The sequence below is a fragment of the Lissotriton helveticus genome, chromosome 3_1 (assembly GCF_964261635.1).
Source record: "Lissotriton helveticus chromosome 3_1, aLisHel1.1, whole genome shotgun sequence".
Taxonomy (NCBI): domain Eukaryota; kingdom Metazoa; phylum Chordata; class Amphibia; order Caudata; family Salamandridae; genus Lissotriton; species Lissotriton helveticus.
Genome location: NC_136061.1, coordinates 1,841,863,163 through 1,841,886,804, shown reverse-complemented (window position 1 = coordinate 1,841,886,804; position 23,642 = coordinate 1,841,863,163). Strand labels below are relative to the sequence as shown.

At 44.5% G+C, this 23,642-nt stretch overlaps 2 protein-coding genes across 9 annotated transcripts in view; one reads left to right on the top strand and one right to left on the bottom strand.

Annotated features, from left to right (window-relative positions):
- The window catches only part of LOC144823884 (mucin-5B-like), a 946,734-nt gene extending 926,713 nt beyond the window's left edge, over positions 1–20,021 (top strand). The window contains exon 42 of the mRNA XM_078682773.1: positions 19,542–20,021. Within this exon, the coding sequence (XP_078538899.1) occupies positions 19,542–19,710 (169 nt within the window). The 3' untranslated portion in view covers positions 19,711–20,021. The remainder of the gene's footprint in view (positions 1–19,541) is intronic.
- LOC144823886 (uncharacterized) overlaps positions 1–23,642 on the bottom strand; it is a 1,846,314-nt gene that overhangs the window by 1,730,408 nt on the left and 92,264 nt on the right. Inside the window, exon 2 of one of the 8 annotated variants that reach the window (XM_078682777.1) lies at positions 4,140–4,252. The exons of the other annotated variants lie outside the window; for them this stretch is intronic. The gene's annotated coding sequence lies outside the window, so the exon portion shown is untranslated. The remainder of the gene's footprint in view (positions 1–4,139; positions 4,253–23,642) is intronic. 8 annotated transcript variants of the gene reach the window in all.

Genomic DNA, 23,642 nt, shown 5'->3' with positions numbered 1-23,642 from the left:
TGTGTTAACCAGGCCTATCATTGACTATAACCATTCTAGAGCATTTAACTTTATTTCTGTGTTTTTAAATCCCAACAGGTTACCATCATCATTGCCATAACGCTGTGTCAAACCTATTTGTAATATTTTTCTGCCAAGCCTATGCACTCAAATATACCCACATCATGTATGTATGTGCATTCTTAAATGTTTAAACGTTTTACACTTGTTAAAATATTTTCATACCATTTTTTAAACACTTTCCGACCCTTTAATAACCCCTCCCATGCTGATGATGAGCTCAGCTCGTCATCAGCCACGGTGCTCGTGTGCGATGACGAGCAGAGCTCGTCATGGCCGTTACAACGCTCACACGCGGGGATAATTCCCCTGCTGTGCTGGGCGTTCTAAGGAACGGGCGTGGCCGTGACGAGCTCAGCTCGTCATCAGCACAAGAGCACCGTGGCTGATGACGTGCTGAGCTCGTCATCAGCACCAGGGCACTGTGGGCGCCCCCCGCCCCGCAGCACAGCAGGGGAATGTGCCCCGCAGCAAAGGGATTAAGGCAGAAAAAAAAACAAGCATTTGCAATGCCATAGGCGTCGCATTTGCGCGCGTTTGAGCTATTGGCCTTGTAAATGGCAATGCCTTTTATTTATGTTTTGGTTTTTAAAACATAAATAAAACGCATTGTCATTTATAATGCCAATAGCTCAAACTCGCGCAAATGCGAGACCTATTCCTTTGCAGATGCTTGTTATCTGTAGCCTCCCCTGCTTTTGCGGTATTGCGATATCCACACTGCCCTGCCAGTGCCCCTCTGTCCTGACCTAAATCACCCATCGCTACCCTCCTACCCTCGCCCAGACAGCCAGGGCTTTGTTTCAACCTGAAGCACCTACTCCCCTGCTACACTCTGCTGTTTCAAGTACTGGAGCCCCCGCAGGCCACATTTCAACATCTCTGGTCTGGTTGTTCCCGGTAGTGGCGGGGTGAGGGAGGGGGGGGGTGTCTCGCCTGTCCACATGGAACACAAGTGCTCCATTCTTCAGTGAGAGCTGGTCTTGGGGTCGTGCTCTTCCTTATAGTCAGGTATCTAACAATTCATTGTCACAGTCCTACTCCACAGCGATATCTGCACAACTCTCAGTGATGTCCTACTCCTGTCAGGGCTGCTCTTCAGTTCATGTTTATAGTATCACCCACTCAGCAGTCTTGTGTCGGTACAACAGAGCTCTCCTCCTTCCCCAGCTCTCTGATCAGGTCTGCAAAGCTCATTCTTTGTTCAAGCTCCAAGCAGTCTTGAAGCCAGCGTTGAGTGGTTCCATTTAGCTCTGCTCACACACTGATCTGTGAGGTCGCATCTGTGCATTGCTTGGGTTGGTGGGCCTGTAGAACTCAGACTTGCATCTCCACCCTTGGAGCACTCGCACCTGTAGCTCTGTGCTCTGGTCTGCCCGGTGGAATTCACACCTGGACTATCTTACTAGAATTGGCAAAAGCAGTCAGTAACTAGTCGCTGATTCTTCAGGCTAGTTCAGAACAGTGTGAGTGAGAAAGATGTATATTTCTATTTTAAAGGAGTTACAAAAAAATTATACATTACACAAGAATGCACTCGTGCAGGGGTGTTTTTTTATACACTAAAAAGTTTGATATAGTCACCTGGACCTGTACCTCCATACTCAGGGCAGGCCTCTGGAGCACACATTACATTGGTACACTTGCTCCTGTTCGGCCTGTGGAGCTCACAACTGTACCTTTTACCCCTTTTGCTCCATGCAGCCAATAGGACTCTGGAGCATAGCTCACAACAGTACTCGGTGCTTCAGTTAGGCCTGTAGAGCTCACACCTGTAAATAAAGCCCATGCAACGATCAAGAGTCCAGAGCACATCTCACACCAGTGCCCTGTGTCAGTCAGACTTTTGGAGCTCTGCTCTGTAACTATGCCCATTGTCTGGTCAGACCTGTGGAGCTTACACCTGGAGCACACATCTCATCATTACCCTATGCACCAGTCAGGCCTGCGGAGCTCACACCTGTACCTCGTGCTCCTGGAGCACATATCCTGCCATTACTCTATGCACCAGTCAGGCTTGAGGAGCGGACGCCTGCACTTGTTCACTGTGTTCTGCTCGGGTCACTGGAGCATATCGCACTGACGCTTGCCTCTCTGGTCAGGCTTTCAGCACTTGTACCCCAGACTTCTGGAGTTCCCATGTGTACCTTTACCTCATGCCCCTGATAGGCCTTGGAGCTCACACTTAAGCCAGTAGGCCATGCTCTAGCCAGTGCCCCGGGGGCATATCACACACACATCACACACATACACACACACACATCAGCATGCTCCAGTGATACCTGTGCACACCACTCTTATACCTGTATCCAATCTCTACTTATACATCTGGAGCAAATCCTTCACTGAAACATGGCCCTGTCAGCGGGAGCGCCCCCTCGTCTCCCATGTAGCGGTCAGTTTTCACCACGCCGCTACACCTCCCAGCGGTCGCGCCTGTGGAACACCTGAATTCCAAGCTCCGGAGCACATCTTGTACTTACACCCACTCCAGCCGAGGGTTCTGTCCCGGCTCAGGCTTTTCGTGGGAGTGTTGCTTGGATAGCTAAGGGTCTTTAGTTCATCATCCCTGACATACTTAGCATGCCTTGGCACGGGTGTCTCGCGTACAACCAAAGATTTCTTTTTAAGGAAAAGCAACTCTGTGAGAGTGGAATCCGCACAGAGTTTCCTGCGCCAGGAGAGGGGGTCACTCTTACCCCCAAAATTAAATAAACTGTGAACAGATTGTAGAGACAAAGAATAAAAATCGGCTTCCCCCATGTTCGTAGGAAGTAGCCCTCCCATCTCCTTACTGTTAAAAATGCAATATTTGATCCAATATGTGAAGGGCAGCGGGATAGGTGCATCTTAAAGCACACTCACTCATAGGTTTGATGTTTACAGTAGCGCCAGTGCGCATAAAGCCACACCAGGGAAGGAAAGATGAATGTCAGGTACTGCTAAGTGAGGTTTCAGAGTCGTTTTTCGTTTTATTTTTTTTAGACAGCGGTCGAAGTGATTATGCTCTATTATGAGAGCTATTTTCATGTCACACAATCCCCTTGGTTCCTGGAGTCTGAGCCGGTTATCTGCTCCTGGCGAGCACCTGCTGCTCACCTCCAGGGTAAAAGAAGCTTGAAAAACAAGCCCTGGCAAAGCCAAAATGTCTGACTTTCACTGCCATTTTTTTGCCCTGCCAAAGGCTTGTTTTGCTCTTTTACCAAAAAAAAAAAGCCCAAACCTCCGTAAAACATAGCCCAAACTCAAACGAACATCCTACTAAAAAGAAGCCCAAATGACGGTTGAAAGCGAAAATTGCTTAAAAGCCTAAAAAATATAACCACGAGGAGGGAGGCATGGCTAAAACAGTACCCCCCGATAAAACTATGGAATTAGGAGGAGGTGGGAGGGAAGAAAACTATATTTAAATGTAATCAGCTATGGTGCCGAAACTACACACAGGCAAACAGAAACAGAGCAGGAAATAAAGAAATAAAGTAGTCCCCCACCGAACAGACAAAGAACTGTAGTGAGATGAGACAGCACTTAGTCACTGCTGCATGGGGGGAACCGAAGAGGGTAAGGAGGGACAAAGAGGCAGGAATGACCACTGGCAAGCAAGGATTTTTGTGGGACACTGAAACAAACAAATCATAAGAAATGACAATAGGTCTCGAATGCTCAACCTAAAAATCAGTGGTGTGAAACTAGGAGGCTCCTCCCTTCGTCCAAGTTTAAGTTTGCCGATTTTGCCTGATTTCTGAGAGACCACTTAAGAAAACCTGCAGTAATTAGGAGTAAAGATGTCATAGGAAGTTTTTCCCATACAGATTACATTGTATTATACTGTAAGTGCATTTATATAGCACTTCTTACTCCACTTTGGTGCATGGAAGCGTATTATCTGAAAGGTATTATGCTATACCAAGATGGGAAGCTGAGTTACAAGGTTATAATAATTGTGAACCACTGTGGAAAGCCTTTTTTGGGATGTGAGTGTAACTTGAATGGTATCATTATCATTTTTTGGGTCAATATGCTTAGTGGTGTGATGAAGGAAGAATAACTGAGAGATAGGGGATGCTCAGTGTACATACCTGAATGGTATAATTTACTCAGCATGTCTTCCATGGGGATTACTGAAGACTTTTCAAACCATATCTTGTGCTGTGAACAGCAACTGTGACACCAATTCATTAGTCATGTGGATCTGGCGAGGGAAGTAAAAGGTTAAAGGCCGGATAGGAAAACAGAGAATAGTCATAGCTTGTATGAATACTGATCAAAGATGACATCTATATGTGGCACGTTTACACATCTATGAAATGCATGGTCTCTTCGGTAAAGAGTAGCTTTTTTAAAATGGATTAATTATGAAACTCTGACTGTTTATACAACAACGCCTTGGATAGTGGACCTATCGGCAAAAAGCAAGGCACCAATCCTATGTTTACCAATCAAATTAGTCTTCAACCTTTAGCGTGCTATTTCTAAATGCCCTCTGTCCTAAGAGCACCACCCAAACCAGGGGTAAAGTGTCAATTTTTTGTCCAATTTAGAAGAGCACCGCTTTATAAATCAATCCATTCCAAATGGAAATACTGGATAACTCTCTTATTGTCTTTGTATACAGACGCTGAGTCTTGATGTAAATTTTCAATGCTTGTTTAATATTCCATTTTGGGAAAAGAAAAGCCAGCCAACGCGTTTCGTTCTGAAAACAGAACTTCTTCAGGGCGAAAAACCACCGTCCCTGCAATCCCTGATAGCAGGGACGGCGGTTTTTCTAAACTGCAGAACGCAGTGTAGTTGATTCATCGTGATCAACACTTTAGGTAATTACCGGTTTCATACATATCGTTTGGGACTGCGAAACACGGAAAATATATACACTCCCCAGAACAGGACAAACTCGTATCCTAAGATCTTTGTATCTACATAAATAATTGCTTCTGAGCTAACAGTGTCGAGGCATATTGAGGTCTTAACGAAAGCGCAACGATTCGAGCAAAGCAATTACCTTCCTCTTAATATGGAGCGCTGGTTGGGGAATTTGGACTAACAAAGAATAAAAAGGATTGGCAGAATTTTAAAATACTTTCCCCTCCCCGTGTTGGATAACATCGTGCTTGAGAACAACCATTTCGCCCTGAAGAAGTTCTGTTTTCAGAACGAAACTCGTTGGCTGGCTTTTCTTTTCCCAAAATGGAATATTAAACAAGCATTGAAAATTTACATCAAGACTCAGCGTCTGTATACAAAGACAATAAGAGAGTTATCCAGTATTTCCATTTGGATTGGATTGATTTATTAAGCGGTGCTCTTCTGAAACTCTGACTATGTAAATATATCCTATGGTAATCCTGGGCTGTTCTACTGCTCTCCATCTGGCCTAGAAGAGCTCCGGGCCTCTGAGAACTTAACTGCCATCTAGCCTACCCTAATTATAGTTCACCGAGTTCAGTTGTAGTGGGTTCAGTGGCATTTGGGAGTTCCTATCCTCCAGTGTGTGTTGATTAGAACTGGCCATGGTATGTCTGATTGTGGTGTTCTTGTGAATATCGGGCATTGTTAGGCATTATTGTCATCCAGCCTGCACTGATTACAGCCATAGTAAAGTATAGATGTGGTGTTTCTGTGAGCTTTGGGCGCTCTTGTGTGCTGTTCAGGTCTTGGATGCTGTCTGCTTGTTTAAGAGGTTACACGTTTTCTCCGTGTTTTTCTCACAGAGATTTAGGTTTTTACTTCATTCTTGAACTTTTGATCATCTTGCATATTTTTGGCAGTGAGTTCCAAATATTTATGGTCTGGACTCCGAATGCTGTTCTATTAATTGTCTTTTTCTTTTGGAAGGAATGTTGAGTCGAACCCCGATCTTGAGGAGTGTAGTGCCTGTTCTGGAGTGCCATTGGGATTTTACTAATAGGTACCATGGGCCATAGATTACTCGCTGAGTGATGCAAAGTCCATTAAAAGTGGTATATTTGACATCTGCAGCCATCATTGTGCTTGAAGCACCAATGAATTGTGTTCCCTTGGGCAGAGGTGTGATAGCAATCTTACCCCAGAGGTTTTGCTCCTTTGAAGGGGCTTTTTTATTAGGTAGCATGGAGATACTAGGTGGAGGCATTTGCGTTATGTACATGATTAAATGCCTTCATTCAAGGCATGAAAGAAAATCCATAGCTGTAAATGGTACCATGCAACCAAAATCAGCTGATAAATATAATTCTGAAATAAAAATGTGTAATTCAATCATTTTTTGTGGAATCTCGCTACTACAACGTTGTAACTAATACCTTAACAAATACATAGAGTGGACTTTGGGTCTGCCCTTGCTCATGATTGAATAGCTTTTTGTGTATTTAAATCCCAGCTCCTGATGTGATGGCTTTCTTCATTAGTCCTGTCTTTGTCCCACTTACTGAACAGTTAGATTTCACCTGTGTTTTTGACTGGTTGAGTGTAGACCATACATCAATATTAGTGGATGGAGGTGCGACCCCCTAGGATGTAGTCGCTCTCTTGGGCTGAATCATTTCACCATATCTTCTGTACCCCTAAGTGAGCAGATCAGGTGTTTTATGAAGAGGGTCTGTATCTAAGGGTCAGTGGCAGCTGGGAAAACATCACTAGACATTGTACAGGGGGATGCCCACCAGCAGATGGTCACTTTTACATGGGTAAAAAGATTATTTCCATTGTTTCCACTCCTCCATGAGCCAGATTGGTCATTTACTGGGGCGGATCGTACCCCAGGTGTTAGATACACCACTGCACCATCAAGGTGTTTACATTGTAAATGAAGAGTGCCCCCCTGGCATATGGCCACTCCCCCATTAGCAGAGGATTTGGAGGAGAAATATTCCAAGTAAGATCCTCAGTGAGCCCGCCTTCCACTGCCTTCCACTGCCTGAACCTACCTTCAACAAACCCATTTGGCAGATGCGGCTCCTGATTTAAATCAGACATGCATAGACCTACATGGTGATCGGGCCAGTTTCCACTGAAAAGAACCATAGCAACCAGCGCTAGTGACCAATCGTGGTGGCCAACGCCATCACCTTTCCCTGTCCCGCTGTCACTGAGTGAAACAGTAAAGCCCCACGCATTGGACTGGAGCTAGAGTGAAAATAAGCTTTTCCTGAGGCTGACAAGAGGTTGCAGTGAAGGGAGTGTGCACTAAGCCGCGGTGGTGCAGGATTGCAGCTCCCGGGGGCCTACGATGTAAAACACCAGAAGGCCTAATGGAGTAAGAGTATCAACATAGAGAGAGGACTGGAGTAAAGCCATCATATTGGAAGACCCATATTAGGCCTGGCATCCTTGGCTTTGTTTTCCCCCTAAATCTTTGATTCCAACTCTCCTGTTTACTCATGTTCTCTCCTTAAAACATGGTGGAATTGGCTTATACCCAATTGGCATCCTTGAATTACTTGTCAGTTCCTAGTAAAGTGGCCCTACCTATGTGCAGGGATGTAAATTAAATGATTCTAGTGGGTCTGCATCGCTGATTGTGCCACCCAATTAAGTAGCACTTTAAACATGTCTCAGGCCTGCTGTTGCAGCCCGTGTGTGTTGTTTTAAACTCCCATTTTGGCAGCGCAAAATAAACCTTTAGCCAGGCCTAAACCATCCTTTTTAGTGCATACAAGTCACTCCTAGGGTAGTCCTGAACATCCCAGAGGGCAAGGTGCTTTGTATTAAAAAAGTTGGACATGTACTTTTAAGTTTTACATGTCCTGGTAGTGAAAAACTCTTAAATGTGTTTTTTCACTACTGAAAGGCCTATCTTTCCCATGGAATAATATTGGGGTTACCTTATCACATTTAGTAAGCTGTAACTTCCAAATGGGAATAGGTCATTTCATCATGTTTGGTGTCTTAGGAATTGTAATGAAAAATTCAAACTAATGGTGAAGTCGTATTTTACATTAGGTCACATTTCCCTGCCTTAACCATTTGGAGCCTGCAGCCTGTCGGTGGATCACATGACTGGGGGTAGTTGACATCTGGGCTTTGTGTATTCCTCCTAGACAACAACACACAAAAGGGAGCTTAAGTGTGCCAGGATGGGCTATCCCTGGCAGGATGGGAGGCAGGAGCTGGGCACAGCCCCACTTACATTTGAATACGATGTATCCTGCCTCCACAAAAATGGATGCATATCACTGTATTTAGTCTGGAGAAAGAGCAAGGAAGGCTGGATTCCTATGTACCTCAAAGGCACACCTCTAGAAGGAAGAAATGGGTATAAATGTAGGATATCAGACACTAACTCTTCAGTTCACTTCTGGACCTGTAGACACTCTGCCAGGAACAAGGACTGTTGTGCTGCTGAAAGGATTCCTGAAAGGATTAGTGCTTGACTGCTTCCATGCAGTGCTGACCCACTGCCTGTGGTCCTCTTGCCTGGGTGAGAAGGACTAAACCTGCACTTATTGAGGTCCAGACCCCAGAGTGACTCCAAGGGCTAGTTGGCTTTCCTGCTGACTTGAGCCTCAGGGACAGAAGAGACAAACAATCTCGACCTCAAAATCTAGATTCTGCCAGCTGTGAGTCTAGAATGCCAAATGGTCCCAACCCAGCCATAGACCCTTAGAAGTGGGCCTAAGGTGCTCTGCCAGACACATCTCATCTGCTGTACAGTGCAACTCTGAGCAGAACTGATGCATTGCCGATGCTGGGTGGGTCTCCTCCCTTTCAAAAACACGTAATACATTGCTGCCCAGTGCCTCCTCAGAGCCACTGCAGCTCAGCTTATCCTTAGGCACAGGCCCCAGCAACCCTCATTGACTGCAGCCTCAATGACAACACTGGACTCCACATCAAAGGCTCACAGCTCCTTGGAACTGATTCCTCACTTCGACTGTGACACATCCTTGACGGCGGACTTTGCATCACAAACACTCGTCAATGGGATCCTTGATGACAAGGAAGGACCTCACACCGCAGACTCAGTGCACCTCAAAACCAATGCACTGCTTCAGTTGCATTATGTAGTTTTGACCCAGACCTTTTCAATGCTCTGCAAACCATGATTTAAGGTGCTTTGTTCAGTGAGCCTAACTTGGTCCCTAAAGCCGTTCCACACTCCATCGTGGTTGGGCTGAACTTGTGACTTTGTCCCGTTCTGCGCAGTCAGATATCCACAGTTGGTGCTTTGTACTTTTTGACTGTATTCTCTCTGAAATCTTTAAAGTTGCACAACTCAGGTTCTACTGATTGGATTTTTGTTGTTTGGTCTTTTTATATTTATTAAAAATTACTCTATTTTTCTATCCTGGTGTGGAATCCTTCGTGGTGTTTTTCACCGTTTTACTGTTTGAAGTGTTGCTCAAATGCTTTACACTTTGCCTCTATGTTAAGCCTTACAGCTCTGTGCCAAGTACCAGAGGGCTGCGCACAGGTTAATTTAGGGCTGGTTTATGCCTCATCCTGATAAACATTGTGGTTGGTGTTTGACCAGGACTCACCCCAGGCAACCAACACCCCAATTTATGTCACCCGTGTGTCTTCTAAGAGCGCGTGCACATAGCAAAATAGTTGCCTGTTGGTATGGAAGAGTCAGGCTTTGCAGTAACAAAAAATACAACAGCTTTTCTTCTGGCTAATCACCTTCCATTCCATTCTATTAATAAGGGAGGCACAGTGGGACACAAACCTTCACTAAGGGTTTACAGGCAGGAAAACCTACATCCCTGCAGTGATCAAAATGTAGTCTAAAGGTGATCCGACTTCACCACTGGGACACAATATCAGGGACCATGAGAAAGACCATTATAAATGTAAGTGGGGCATATAAGGAAAACACCTTATCAATGCAAACAACACCTTCACAGTGGCACAGATAATAAAACCGCCCTATGGAATTTTGTGCACAGTCTGAATAATGCCCCACTACAATGCCCCATCCAGTCCCCCGGACTGGAGAGTAGCACATCCTCAAATATGTATAAAGCACCATTGACTCACACAGTTTGAAGATGTGCTACGCTCCAGCTGAAGGAAGTGGCCCTTAGGGGCCACTCGGGTTACTTACAACCACCTGCTATGCCTTCCCAAGAATGAAGAGTCGGTCAGACAATAGAGAACACAAACAAACTTTTATTAGCAATACTCCTTAGAAGAGTCCAATCTGACCTGCACCCTAAGATGTCTGCCGAGGGACTGACCCTCCAACAGCTCACAACACATAATCATTCTTCCAAGAACCTCCAACCATGCCCACAGTGGAAAGTTATCGGCACAAGCCGAACGTGAACAAAGCAGGCAAAGAAGGATGGGCCAGGACCTGCCAGATGGGTACATACTATCAGTGTGTCAAGGTTGCTGTGCTGAGGCTCGGCGTCTCCTAAAGTGGGAGCAAAGCTGCACACAAGGATAGGAATGCGAGGGAAGAATGGCCTACTCATTAGTAAGTCAGAATCCAACCTTGAGCAGGGAAGGAAATAATAGCTGAAAACAGTGTTCTGCTGAGGCAAGCAATATGAATAATGAGGCCTAGTTCAGACACAGCCTAATGGGGATTGTGAAATTCAAAATAGGGTCACACTTGCTAACTGAGGCTTGCGATTTGCTAGGATAACTCAGTGGGTTTCATAACGTGAATGCAAATGGAACGTCATTTAGCCGCACACTGCTAACCTACTATGGCACGGAATAAGTATATAATAAGAATGTGATTTTTCAAACCTAACACCAGCACGGCCTCTCAGATGATCTGAATGTCACACTTCCCGTTATTTGTAGTGCAGTGTAATCCTACAAGGTAACAATGGAGTATGACGTGACATTGATTGTCTAAGACCCTCAATTGAAGGCCTCTTAGACTGGCCGTCTGCCCACATGTCAAAGAAAGTTTTGCAGCTACTTTTGCCAAAGTAATAATGGGGAAAAACGTGAAAACATAAACGCTAGGAACCATGGCAAATGACTCCACCCTCAATACGATTCTGAAAGAATTAGCGATGCTTAAAGCATTAATAACCACCATTGAAGAAACCACAACTAAAACATCTTTGTGGGAAATCTCAGGAGAGTTTCCATAGAGTCTCAAAGACGTAAAACCCCAACTTTCAGATTTCATTCCTTGGAAATTCTGATGGCTCCTTCATAGGTCAAAGGAAATTGGCCACTGTGTTAGAATGGAGCTCGAAGAAGAATACAAGTCATGCATATATAATCAATTGTTAGTTTTTTAATGTTGACGATAGATCGGTAATTGCTTTCTAATAAAGCAATCTGTTTTTTTTGTAAAGCAGCCTGTTTTCCATAAAGGAAAACAGTATGCATTATAAAAAAAAGAATGACAAGTTTACCTTTCATTTTTTAAGAGCTGGCAGTGGTCCGTGGGACAACTGCCTGCTCTTAAAAAAAGCTTTTACAAAAATTCACAAAGAGATAGGGATCCATTAGGGACCCCTTCCCATTTGCGAATGGGTTAACACCTACACAAAGTAGGTTTCAAAATGCGAATGTTTTGTGACCACATTTCGGTCACAAAACTTTCTTACATACCAATGCGATTCGGTATTAGGAAGGGAAGCCCTAAACACGTCCCTCCTAGTAGCGAATCCCAAACCCATGTGATTCTGTAACAGGTTCCCGAATCACAAAATAGGGTTTGCTGTATCTGAAAAGCATTTTTTGTGATTGCAAACTAGCCGATTCTGGGAATTGGCCAGTTTCCGAAGGCAAAAATGCTTGTTGCATGCATTTTCTTAAACTAAATGTTGGTGCTAGGCAAAATGCTCTAAATACATGTTTATTATGCTTAGGGCAAGAGTTCGAAAGAAAAGGCTAATGGGGCACATTTAATGATACCCTAGTTCAAATAGTTTTCTCAATATTATTTGATATATATTTAAGCAATGCACATTTTCCTTATGTGTTATTAGTTTATGAGTTATTTCTGACAATAATAATGCATTTGAAAATGATTCACATTATGGAGTTAGCACATTTTTCCAACGTGTTGTTTTGTATGTGTAAACAGTTCTGTTGAAGTTTAATTGGATTCTAAGGTGCAGGGAGTTCACAGACCTAGGGACCCTGGAGAGACACCTAAATGAAGGACTTCCCTTGAAAATGGAAGTCTCACCACCAGCGTCAGATCTCTCACTTTACCCTGATTGCAAAGCAGACTGAATCAGGAGACACAGAAAAATGTAAGAGACAGACTTGAAGAAGTCATGCACCATAGGACTTCTAGTTACAAACTTAAACACAACCATCCTCGAAACACGAATAAATATAGATTGCTGCTCAAGCCCACGTCAGAAACAGACACTCTGAAACCACAGAACCACAGTGCTGACACTAACTGACTTAAAGTAGCACTGCAGTTTGTGACTTTTGAAGATTCCTGCCATCAAGAGACAATTAATAGAACCGCTATTTACATTTAAAAGGTAGAGATTGTTGTGGACCCTCAACAGTATGTTATGATACTGAGGACACAGGTTGAATGGACGTTAATTTTCACCAAAGGTTTCCTAGCGACTGGAATATCACTAAGCCATCTACAGCATTATCACATCCATGATATTGTCAGCTGATTCACTCATGAGTTCCAAAACAAAGCGGGAGAGCATCGCTATCATTGTATAGTCCCACGGCCCATTGGGCCCATCCTCTACTGTAATCCCATACTCAGAATTCCTGCATGGCCCTATTTACACTCCCTGTACCACACCAAAGAGAAGCACCAGCGGCCCATCACATGACCTGCCATATCCTTCGGTTGGCCTCAGATTGGCAACTGCAGGAAGATACATCAATTCAGTTTCCCTGGAAAAGACCCAACCACAGCCTAATTCTGGTAAACCCTCCCCTATAAAAGAGAAGTCTTCCCAGCTACCCTACTTCCTGCGAGATTTGTTCTGAACCTTAGGCACCGCTCTCCACCTTTCGAGGCTCACACATTTAAGCACTCCTGTGATGTTATGTTAAAATTTATTTGTAAGTCGTACATACCCAGGTCGGTTTCTTGGAGCTATAATTAGGAGTAGCCTGAGTCCTGGAGAGTTATTCATATGCCTGAATATCCAAGCCTTCAGTAGTCTTCTGAATCATAGAAGGTCTTTGCAAGATCTAATGTCAGTGTTCCAGAAGCGGGGAGCCAAAACCGTGAATCTGCTGCTACCTAGTCTCTTTGAGTTATATGATGGTGTGACCAGGAGGTTCATGAGAGCTGAGCGCAAATTGCGGAAGGGTTTGTGTCTCTGAATAAGATCAGAGACAAATTTTGGACAGTAGCCATAAAGTGATTTATAGATAAGGCACCCGATTTTGAAGGCACAGTGGTGTGATAGGGGGAACGACTGTCGCTTCCTCATCAGAGGGGAAGCATGTTGCCACCTGGGCTGATGGAAAATCAATCTTGCGGCCTGGTTCTTCACTAGTTGCAGTCTTTTGACTAGATACAGCGGTAGACCGAAGTCGAGTGAGTTTGCTTATTCCAAATGAGAAATTACCAAGGCTAGAACAGCCGGCACCAAAGCTTCCCTAGTGAGGAGTTTACTGATTTTCCTTCTCTTCCACAACTGGAAGAAACAGGTAGTGTTAGATTTGGGGGTCTCTAGTTGGCAGAGGTAGGTACCACTGTCCAAATAGGGACCCTTGCTTCTAGTCAGGGCAAGGAGATAACCCTCTGAGATAACCCCTGCTCACCCTCTAGGTAGCTTGGCACGAGCAGTCTAGGCTAACCAGAGGCAATGCGTAAAGTATTTGTACCAACACTCACAGTAACACAGTGAAAACACCACAAACTGACTCCACAACAGTTTAGAAAAATAAAGGTATTTTTAATCTAAACTACACAAGACCAAAACGACAAAAATCCAACATACACAGTTCAAGAATATGGTTTCAAAAAGAGTTCTTAAGGTTGCGTTAAAGTTCTTCAAGTTGCGGTAAAATAAACCACAGATGCGTGAAAAGTTCACAGTTGCGTCACGTTTACTCACAGTACCTTTAGTTGCAACAAAGTTCCAAAAGCAGAAGCTGGTGCGGTGGAAAACAAGCGATGCGTTGCTCCTGAGACCCTGGGGAGGCGATGCGACAGCCCCGCTGCAGCAGCGGGCGTGTTGCGACGAATCCGGTCTGTATGGGGAGGAAGGCCACTTGTATGGATTCCGGTGCGTAGGTTCCGTAGGAAGTCTGTTCTCGCAAAGGCACGATGCGACGATCTCGTAGGGGCTGCGACGATCTCCGGGGCGACGATGCGCGGTCCAGTGGTGATCCTCTCTCTCGCAGCTCCTCGATGCGTTGATTCTGCAACGACACTCGCAGCGACGTGATGCGACCCGCAAGCAAGCGGTGCGGGGATCTCACCCAGCGACGACAGGCTCTGCGACGATACTCGCAGCGATGTTCAATTTTCCCGCACCGGTCTGGTGCGTCCCGCAAACGAAGGATGCGACGGCTCTGGCAGCGGCGTCAGGCACTGCGACGATCTCGACCTTCGTAGCGCCGGGAAACTTCTCGCACTGTCGGTGATGCGCTCCGCAAGCGAGCGATGCGACACTTTTCAGATTCAAAAAGTCTCTCAAGCTTAGTTTCAAGCTTCCCAGCTCAGGTACAACTTCCAGAGGCCCCACAACTGGATCAAGCACTCTAGGAAGGACAGAACTCTCTCAGCAGAGTTCAGGGAAGCTGGGGGTGAAGTCCTTTTGTTCCTGGGACTTCAAAACTGGGAGCCAGCTCTTCTCAGGCCCTTGGAGATTCCTTCAAGACAGGGGACACAGCTCAGCAGCAAAGTCCTTCCCCTCTCCTTGGCAGCAAAGCAACAGGTCAGTCCAGCAGAGCAACAGCAGGACAATCTTCCTTCTTCAGTTTCAGCTTTCTCCTTGGCAGAGGTTCCTTCTTGATTTCCAGGATGATCTAATTTTCTGTTGTCAGGGGTCCTGTACTTATACCCCTAAAGTCTTTGTTCTCTTGGTGCATGTGGGCCCTGAGCCCGGTCTAAACCAGTTCTGGGTGGATCCTGAGCACTTTGTTTTGCTGGCTGCATCTTTCCTTTCAGAGTGAGGGGCAGGGTCCTCAGCCGCCCAGCAGGGGGGTGGAGCCAGCATTGTGGAAGGTAGGCACAGCCCTATTCAGCCCAGGTGCTAACTCCTCCCACCACTCCAGTTGCAAATGCCGTCATTCAGCCTAGTGCTGACTCATCCATCCTGCTGGGGAATTCCCCAGCCCCTGTCACTCACAAACCAGACAGTCAATACACAATTAGGCCCAGGCACACAGAAGGGTCAGACAAGAGAACAGCAACTTTCTAAAAGTGATGTTCTCAAACACAGGATTTAAAAACAACCTTTCCTAAAAGAAATGTTATTAAATTCTGAGTTCAGGGATACTAGATACTTATGTCCTATCTTGTTCCTATGGGAAGAAATGCTGTTAACCACTGTAGCCAGCATCCCCCATGTTAACCTATGGAGCAAGATAGCCTTACAGTAGTGAAAAACGAAAATGGCTGCCATTCACTACCAGAGCATGTCACCTGCACTAGTACATGCTCTACCTTTTACATACACTGCACCCTGCCCAGGGGCGTACCTTGGGCCTTCCATAGGGGTGACTGATGTGCACAAAAAGGGAAGGGTTAGGTCTGGTCAGTGGGGACACTGACCAGGAAGACATGGCAGTTCTAAACTGCACACAGGCACTGCAGTGTCAGGCCTGAGATATCATTTTAGGGCTACTCCTGTGGGTGGCACAATCAGTGCTGCAGGCCCACTAGTAGCATTTGTCATCACCAGCCCTGGCACACCCAGTGCACTTTACTAGGGACTTCGTGGTGATACAAATATGCCAAACATGTATATTCAATCAGAATAACAATTTACATAGAGAGCATATGCACTTTAGCACTGATCAGCAGTGGTAAAGTGCGCAGAGTCCTATTGCCAACAGCCACGGGTCAGGAAAAATAAGGGAGGAAGAAGCAAAAAGTTTGAGGATGACCCTGCAAGAAGGGCCAGTTCCAACAGGTAGAGACTACTGTTTCAGTCTGGGACTTCATGGACAGGTCGCAGTTAATTGTCACCCAAAGGCTCTTAACAGAGGAGGATGGGATAGGGACATTATCCAGCTTAGCTGGCCAGAAGTGTGTGCTACAAGGTTTACGGGCCTCACCAAACAGGATTAGCTTGGCTTTGTCCAGGTTTAGCTTTAGATGGTTGCTGTTCATCGAGTTGCGGATGTGCAGCATGGGGGCTTGGAATTCAGACACGGAATCGGGCGTGTTGTTGATGGTGAATATTAGTTGCAGGTCGTCCGTATAGTAGAATGTGCTCACATTTCTTTCTCTTAGGGACAGAATCAGAGGGAGCAGATATAGATTAAACAGGTGCGGGGATAATTAAAATCCCTGTGGCACACCGCAAGTTGAGTTCATGTTAGGCACAGTGAAGTGGGAGAGGTGAACAGAATGGTAGCGGTCCTCACGGAAGGATGTAATTCAGCTAAGAGCCGGACCCTGAAGCAGGGCCGGATTGGCTACTGGGCAGTTTGGAATGCTGCAGAGCTGGGGGCCGATTTCGTTCATGGAGACCTAAATGTGCGAAACGAAATTCATTTTGCTTTAATTATTTCGAGGCACACACAGGTCTCCGTGAATGAAATCAGCCCCCACTGCAATTAAATCAGCCCCAGCTCGGCAGCATTCCAAACTGCCCAGCAGTCAGTCCGGCCCTGCCCTAAATTCCTGTGCCCTGATCCGGTCCACTAAAAAACCATGGTTGACTGTGTCAAAAGCAGTGAATAAGTCCAACAACACCAGAGCCCGTGGGGAGTCATTGTCGGCTACCTTCCTTAGTTCATCCAACACAGTCAGTGTCACTGCCTCAGTTGAGTGACAGGGACGAAAAACTGCTTGATGAGGATCAAGGTATTGAAATTGTTCAACAAATGAGTAGAGACAATTTGCTACTTGGGACTCCAATACCTTGGCCAGAAAGGGAAGCAGAGATGTGGGGCGTTAGTTAATCGGGAGCGTGGGTTCTGCCCCAGGTTTTGTTAAAAGGGGAACTATGATAGCTTTTTTAAAGGCATTGGGGACACAGCCCTGTGGTAATGACTTGTTCATGAAAGAGAGGGCTGGGTCAGGGTTTGCAGTGAAGACTTCTTTTAAGCTGTGAGGTGGGCAGCTATCAGTAGGGGAATCCCGATTTTACTTTGATCAGTAATTCCAAAAGGGCTCCGCTACTGATTGCCGGAAATTGATTAAGGGTTCAGGGATTTCTCAGCGCATTGGTGATGCCTCATAAACGTGGCTGACAGGAATGCTGGCTTTGATCGTAGTGATAACCACGTTTCCTCACTAACATTCATATATCCAGGAATATACAGGATGAAGAATCACCTTGACAAATTCACAGCCTTATGGTGTACAGCTGAGACCATCCAGTGAGGTACCGTGGGTGACTAATCCTGGGAGCATTGCACGACCTTTGGATAGGAATTACCATATTCATAGCCTTACCTGGGGTATGGTAAGCTGATTAGTTTCTTGAAGACGACCTTCAGCGATCAGCACACATTCTGAATTCATAATGATGTCTGCATTTCAGAAATCTGAATTCACTCATAGATATCTACCTTTTTTTCCACCACCAACTGCGGTTGGTAAAAACCACACAAAATAGGAACACATTGAAGACTACTTTGACAATTGTGGAAACAGAGGTAAAATGTTTTTTTTACAACTCTGTATGTTCCTGAAAACTAAGACAGGGTTGATCTTAGCATAGCGGCCCTCTTAAAACATTTCTCCTGCAGAGCACTTTTTTCCACACACCACCACCCTTACCCCATAAATTGTTACTACGGTTTGGCTTACATTCTTATATATGAACGGCCTTGAACATCCAAAATAGGACTGAGCACCAGGAGAACACCTGAGTATGTCAAGAGGTTAAGTAAGGATGATGTGTGCAGTGGTGGCTCCTCCGCTAAGCTGGAGGAACATCGCCCCATTGTTCAATAGGAAAAATAAAATGATTATAATGTAACCTTATTGTCATTTTATTTTCCCTACTGCAGTGGCTCAGTTTCATGTAGACCAGGACTAGGGGGAGCAGAGGTGGCACTCTCAAAGTGCGCCTGACTGTTTGAATAGCCATCTTGGGCCTGAAAAACAGTCATGCACACTTTGCATGTTCCCTACCAGGCTGTAATGCACATCCTGGTTTGGAACATGCAGCCACCCAGTCCCCATCTGAGCCACGAACCATGGCACTCAGACCAATCATGATGCTGCTGTCATGGTGACAGTGGCGTCATGATTGGCTTCGGAAAGCCTGGGAGCCTGAGTGCTTCCTGCAGGACAGGACAGGAAGGAGATGAAGAGGATGGAGGAGAAGTGGCAGACGGCCCTAGCAAGGCTAGTGCTTTTTTCAATTTGTTTTTCCATTCCCTGCTATCCCTCCACACCCCATCACCTACGTCTGGTAGCAGCTGTTACGGAATGTCTGATTTAGTAGCAAAGACCAAGAGTTTAAAGCGTATAGGTGCTGAGTAGGAGCCCCTTATAATGCTAGAGAGGCTGGCTGTATTAAAGATCTTCGAGCTGGTTCACAGCAGCTGTATCTATTTATCACGTGTTGTGCAGAAGGCCTTCTATGCTGGAGAGCTCGTCTCTCATTGACTATAAAAACAGATGATGGATCCTCATGGGCACCTCCACTGCTCATATTCACATTATGCAGGGTTGACATCCAACCTAGGCTTCTGAGGGCATTCTGTCTGCTCCTTTTGCAGGGCAAATATCACCACTCCTCATTAAAACCTTCTCTCAAAAATGTACAACTGGAATTGTACTTGGTAGCCTGAGCTCATCCTACAGTGGTTGGTTGTGGCTTCCAACTGAACGTTAAAATGTGTGGAGTGCAAAAAAACGATGGATTTAGGCCCAGATCCTTGTACTGGGGTGAATGTATGACATTGTTCTACATTCTGTCCATCAACTGTGTTTTTTGCAATTTTCACCCCGAGTGGGCTGGGTATGCTCAGACGCGAGTCCCAGGCTCTCCACACCACTGGAGTCAAGCTATCCAGGCTGATGAAGGCTGATAGCCAGAAACCGGTCCTTGGATGCTTGATTCCGGTCTGGGAAAGACATGGCTTGGTAGTTCGGACTGGACTGTTCCCATGAGGCACAGGGTCAGAGCTGATTTGCATATAGCCAGTGTCTAACCCAGGGTGATGTGGAGTGCAAAAAAACTATGGATTCAGGCCCAGATCCTTGTACTGGGGTGAATGTATGACATTGTTCTACATTCTGTCCATTAATTGTGTTTTTTGCAATTTTTTCCAACTGAACGTTGCCATTGAGCAAGCCCTCCATAAATGCCTTATTAATGCCCTTGTTTATTTTTACGCTTTAATTCTCTGGATTGTGTTTGAAATAAGTTCTACTTTCCCGGATGGCCCAAGACATTTTTGGATTTGAAGCCTCATGAGCTGTATTGTCTTCTTTCTCATCTATGTTGCAGGTTCTCCCAAGAGAATGGTCAAACGGTTCTCACATGCAGCTGCTGTCACGAACTGCAGTCTCATTACGAAGAGATCACACTCTTCTGTGCCGACAGTAACAAAACCACGCCATACAAGTACACGTTCATTGACCAGTGCGGATGTACAAGATCCCCATGTGACTATTGATGACCTGCCTGGCAACGTGAAAAAGTAGAACCTTCAAACCAGACAAAACAGCTATACTGATGGCAGAATATGTGTACTTATATTAAATGACTAACGTCTTCTAGATTGTAAAATAAAGGGAGATCATGTTATCATGGAACAAGGCAATCGTTGTTCATTGTATAGCTAGAATGTTGCATTGTTGATACTACAAACATACCCATTTTGTAATAATTGTACTACACTTTTAACTGTTGAGGCATTTTCCTAAGAAATATTACTTTTGATAGAAACATTACTGCACATTAAACCCGTGAGTGGTTCATTTGTACTATTGAAAGATACTTTTGTGACAAGTTTCACATCTAAGTAAGTTCTTGGCTGTGGCATTTTGTGAGAACGATTTACTGTGATGCCTTCCATTTGGTTTTGCATGTTAGTAATCATCAACCGTAGCGTGTGGTAGATGACATAGAAACACTTCCCCCAAGGATAACACTCTTTCAGCCACACACCCACACAGTGTGGTGTGCTACCCACGTGGACACGCACTTCAGTACCCCGCATAGGGGTAATTAGTGCTCTACAAAAATTATAATACAATACAAAAAATATATTTTGGTTAATCTAGTTAATATAGAATGGAATGACCCCTTCATTCCATCTCTTGAGATCATGGTGATTGCCAGTCAGTTCCAGATCCTCACTGGTGTGCCTAGCTGTATTAAGTACACTAAAGACCTGATTTAGAGATTGACAGATGTACAGATGTGGCATCCACGTTTTCAAGGATGCAATGCCATGAGTATCAGAAGAGATATTCCAAGTGGGTTGCCCACAATAACATCACAGGAGGTTACTTAATATTACAATTGATGTATGCCTGGAAGTGAAGCTGTATGGTTTTTGACCCTGGTAATATCACAGGAAGTAAATCCCAAAGTTATATACACTATGATATGGTCACATTTATGAACCTAGGGATACCATTTACACCTTTATCATGCCATCCCATGTAGTTTTCATTCACCGAGTCAACATCTCTGCCTCAGGATCTCTCTCACCACTACTGTTAATTTCTTCTTATCAATCTCAATAGACATCTTCCTCTAAACTTCACCTTTTCATGTTCATGTTATATTCATCACTATAAACATTACTTTCCTCTTTCTCAGTTTACAGCTTAACAACACCTCTATAATCGTGTTACTTCCAACTCCGTCTTATTCAGACAGGTCCATCATCTGTCCCCCCCATTGCCTCCTCCTCCTCCTACTGTTGAACATATATTTCCTATCACATCCACCTCCCATGTCCTCCCCCTATATATGAACATTTCTAGCTCCTCTTTCTCCTGCGTTTCTTTGCACATTCTTCACTCCCATTTCGGTTAATAATTTGCCTAACCTCCAACTTCATTACGGTGAATCACTATTTTTTCTCTCTACATGTCTGAAGTTCATCTGCATCTTTCCCAGTTTTCCTCCCAATTCTACCAATCTCAACCACTATCTTTGACAACTGATTTTCACGAGTTCTTTTGTTCCCTCTTCTGTAATATTCTTACCTTTATATTTCCCACAACACCCGACTTACCTTATGGCTACCTAACAACTTCTCTGACATCAATCTTCCATATTCCACCTTCCTCTCTCAGGCTGGTTCTTCAATAATGTCCTACTTACATCTAGCTTTCTCAGCTGTCATCTCAGCTCACTCTTGTTCCTATTTACATACTCCACACCTGCCCCACATCACTTTGTCACTTCCTTCACCACTCAGCATACTACATCTTAATTCAACATCTAAATTCCTTATCTATCATGCACTGGATAGCTACAAAACTCTCCTTTTAGCAGCCTTCTCTACCATGAATTCTCTTTTTTGTCCTCACACTTAGTATCCTCCTCATGTTGTTTCTCTCATGTTTCCTACTTGCTCTAACTCAGTATATTCTTTTTGCTCCTCTTTCCATAGCCTTTTCATTGACTCTTGCTCGGGCAGTTAATTGAACTCTAAGAAATTACACGCCTGAAGTCCACAGAAGGCGCTGTGTATTGGGGAAAGAGGTCAGCCAAGATGCAATATAATCTCATTGACACACTGCCGCAGGATCTGTATTTTTGTACATCATGTGCCCCCCGACCCTTCCGAGGAAAGCCATAGTCTCAAAGCATTATGACAATGGCTCACTCCACCCATGGATTACTGATACCTGGGGCATGGCTAACTATGGGTCATTAGAATAACTGGACATTATGAAAATTAAACTGAGGATACCTAGAGAAATGAGGAATTACCAAGAAAGTCTGGAGTTTTGCATCAGAGTCCCCTAGAAATTCCCAATTTCTCCCTAAAATATCATGCATTCATTCCAGCCACTATCGGAGGTCAACAAAAATATCATGTGAACAGAATCTAATGTGAAACATATTGAGGACCAATGGTTAAGTATAGATTACTATTCTTAATTCCGCATCTACATACCTAAAAGCTATATACCTATTATATATAAGAAACTTTGCTAACCTATCATAACTTGCCTTCATGATATTTTTGTCCCCGATATTCTTGATACAATATTTTGTCCTACGAAATGTTTGTTCCAGATATTCTCTCTAAACCCCAACATTTCTGAGTTAAAGTCACCAGCTCTGTGGAGATACCCTGGATCTTGTAACCCCGTCACAATCTTAACTGCTGTTTATGGCCCAATCAGGATCACTATGAGACTTGTAATGAGGCCCCAGAGACTTGTCTTGCTGGAGTTTCAGAAAAAGTGAGGCAAACTACTGCTAGCTTACGGCCCTGAAATGCAATATCCATGCAGATGGGTTATTGTCACCCAGCTCACAAAGACTATATACCTTCAATGTAAGGACATAGTTTGCAGCAGGGGTCTATCCAGCCCTACTGTCATTAGAGCCTGCTTTGGGCAGTGCAACAAGTGCAGCCACACCTGGTGCTGACCTCAGGGGATGTTGTGTTTAGTGTTAAAAAAATAACTTATGTGTTTAAAAATGCCTGCTGCTGAGTTCAATGTGTGTCTAGCAGTTTTCAGGAAACTGTATAAATGTCAAGATAAGTCTGGTGATTAATGTTGCTGCTGGAGAGGGACCAGAGGTTTGTATGGTGACAGTTTTAACTCATCATAAAGAAGCACGGAAGGTTAATGCACCTGCTCCAAAGACAAGTACCATGTCAATCACAGAAATGTATTTTATGTAGATAGCTCCATGGGTTACTGCTTTTGTCATAGAGATCTGATTGTTACTTGCTGTTTATAGATGAAAATCCTTATATAACACAGTGACCTATGAACTGGCATCAAAGTGTGGAAAGCAATTTGCATCGTGTGGGTTAGAAAGTTATTTCTCCCCAGTCTTTCATCATTCGAATGTTGCTAAACAGAATTAAGCTGGGTCTGGTGGCTTAGTGGACTAATGCATCCACTGCAGGGCCTTGTGTTCCACCTCATGGTCACATGTTCAAATCGTGGTGGGTCCACTCAGCCTTTCAACCATCTGAGGTCAATAAAATGAGTTCCGTTGGGTCACAAAAAACATCTGTTGTTCAGCGCCAATACACCTACATGTGAACTTGCACTTTACATATACACATATGTTATGTTATGGTAGAAATATATGCTTATCAGTAAAGCCAACCACTGTGGTATGTTTTAAACCCCGAGTTTGTGCTTCTCGAGATCAAATAATCTTAAAATATTGCCTACTAGTATGGATGGCATGTGATTCCTCCGACCGGTAATCCTCATTGTTTTATGTAATATTTCCTATACAATGATTTACACATGTATGATTCATTATCTCTGTATAATGCATGTGTTATGTAAGGTACTCTGGTGCCCTATACTGGTATGAGCAGCACTATAAATCAATTGAAATGTATCTGAGAGGCTATGGAGAGATGAGGGGCATGGGTGCAGACTGGTA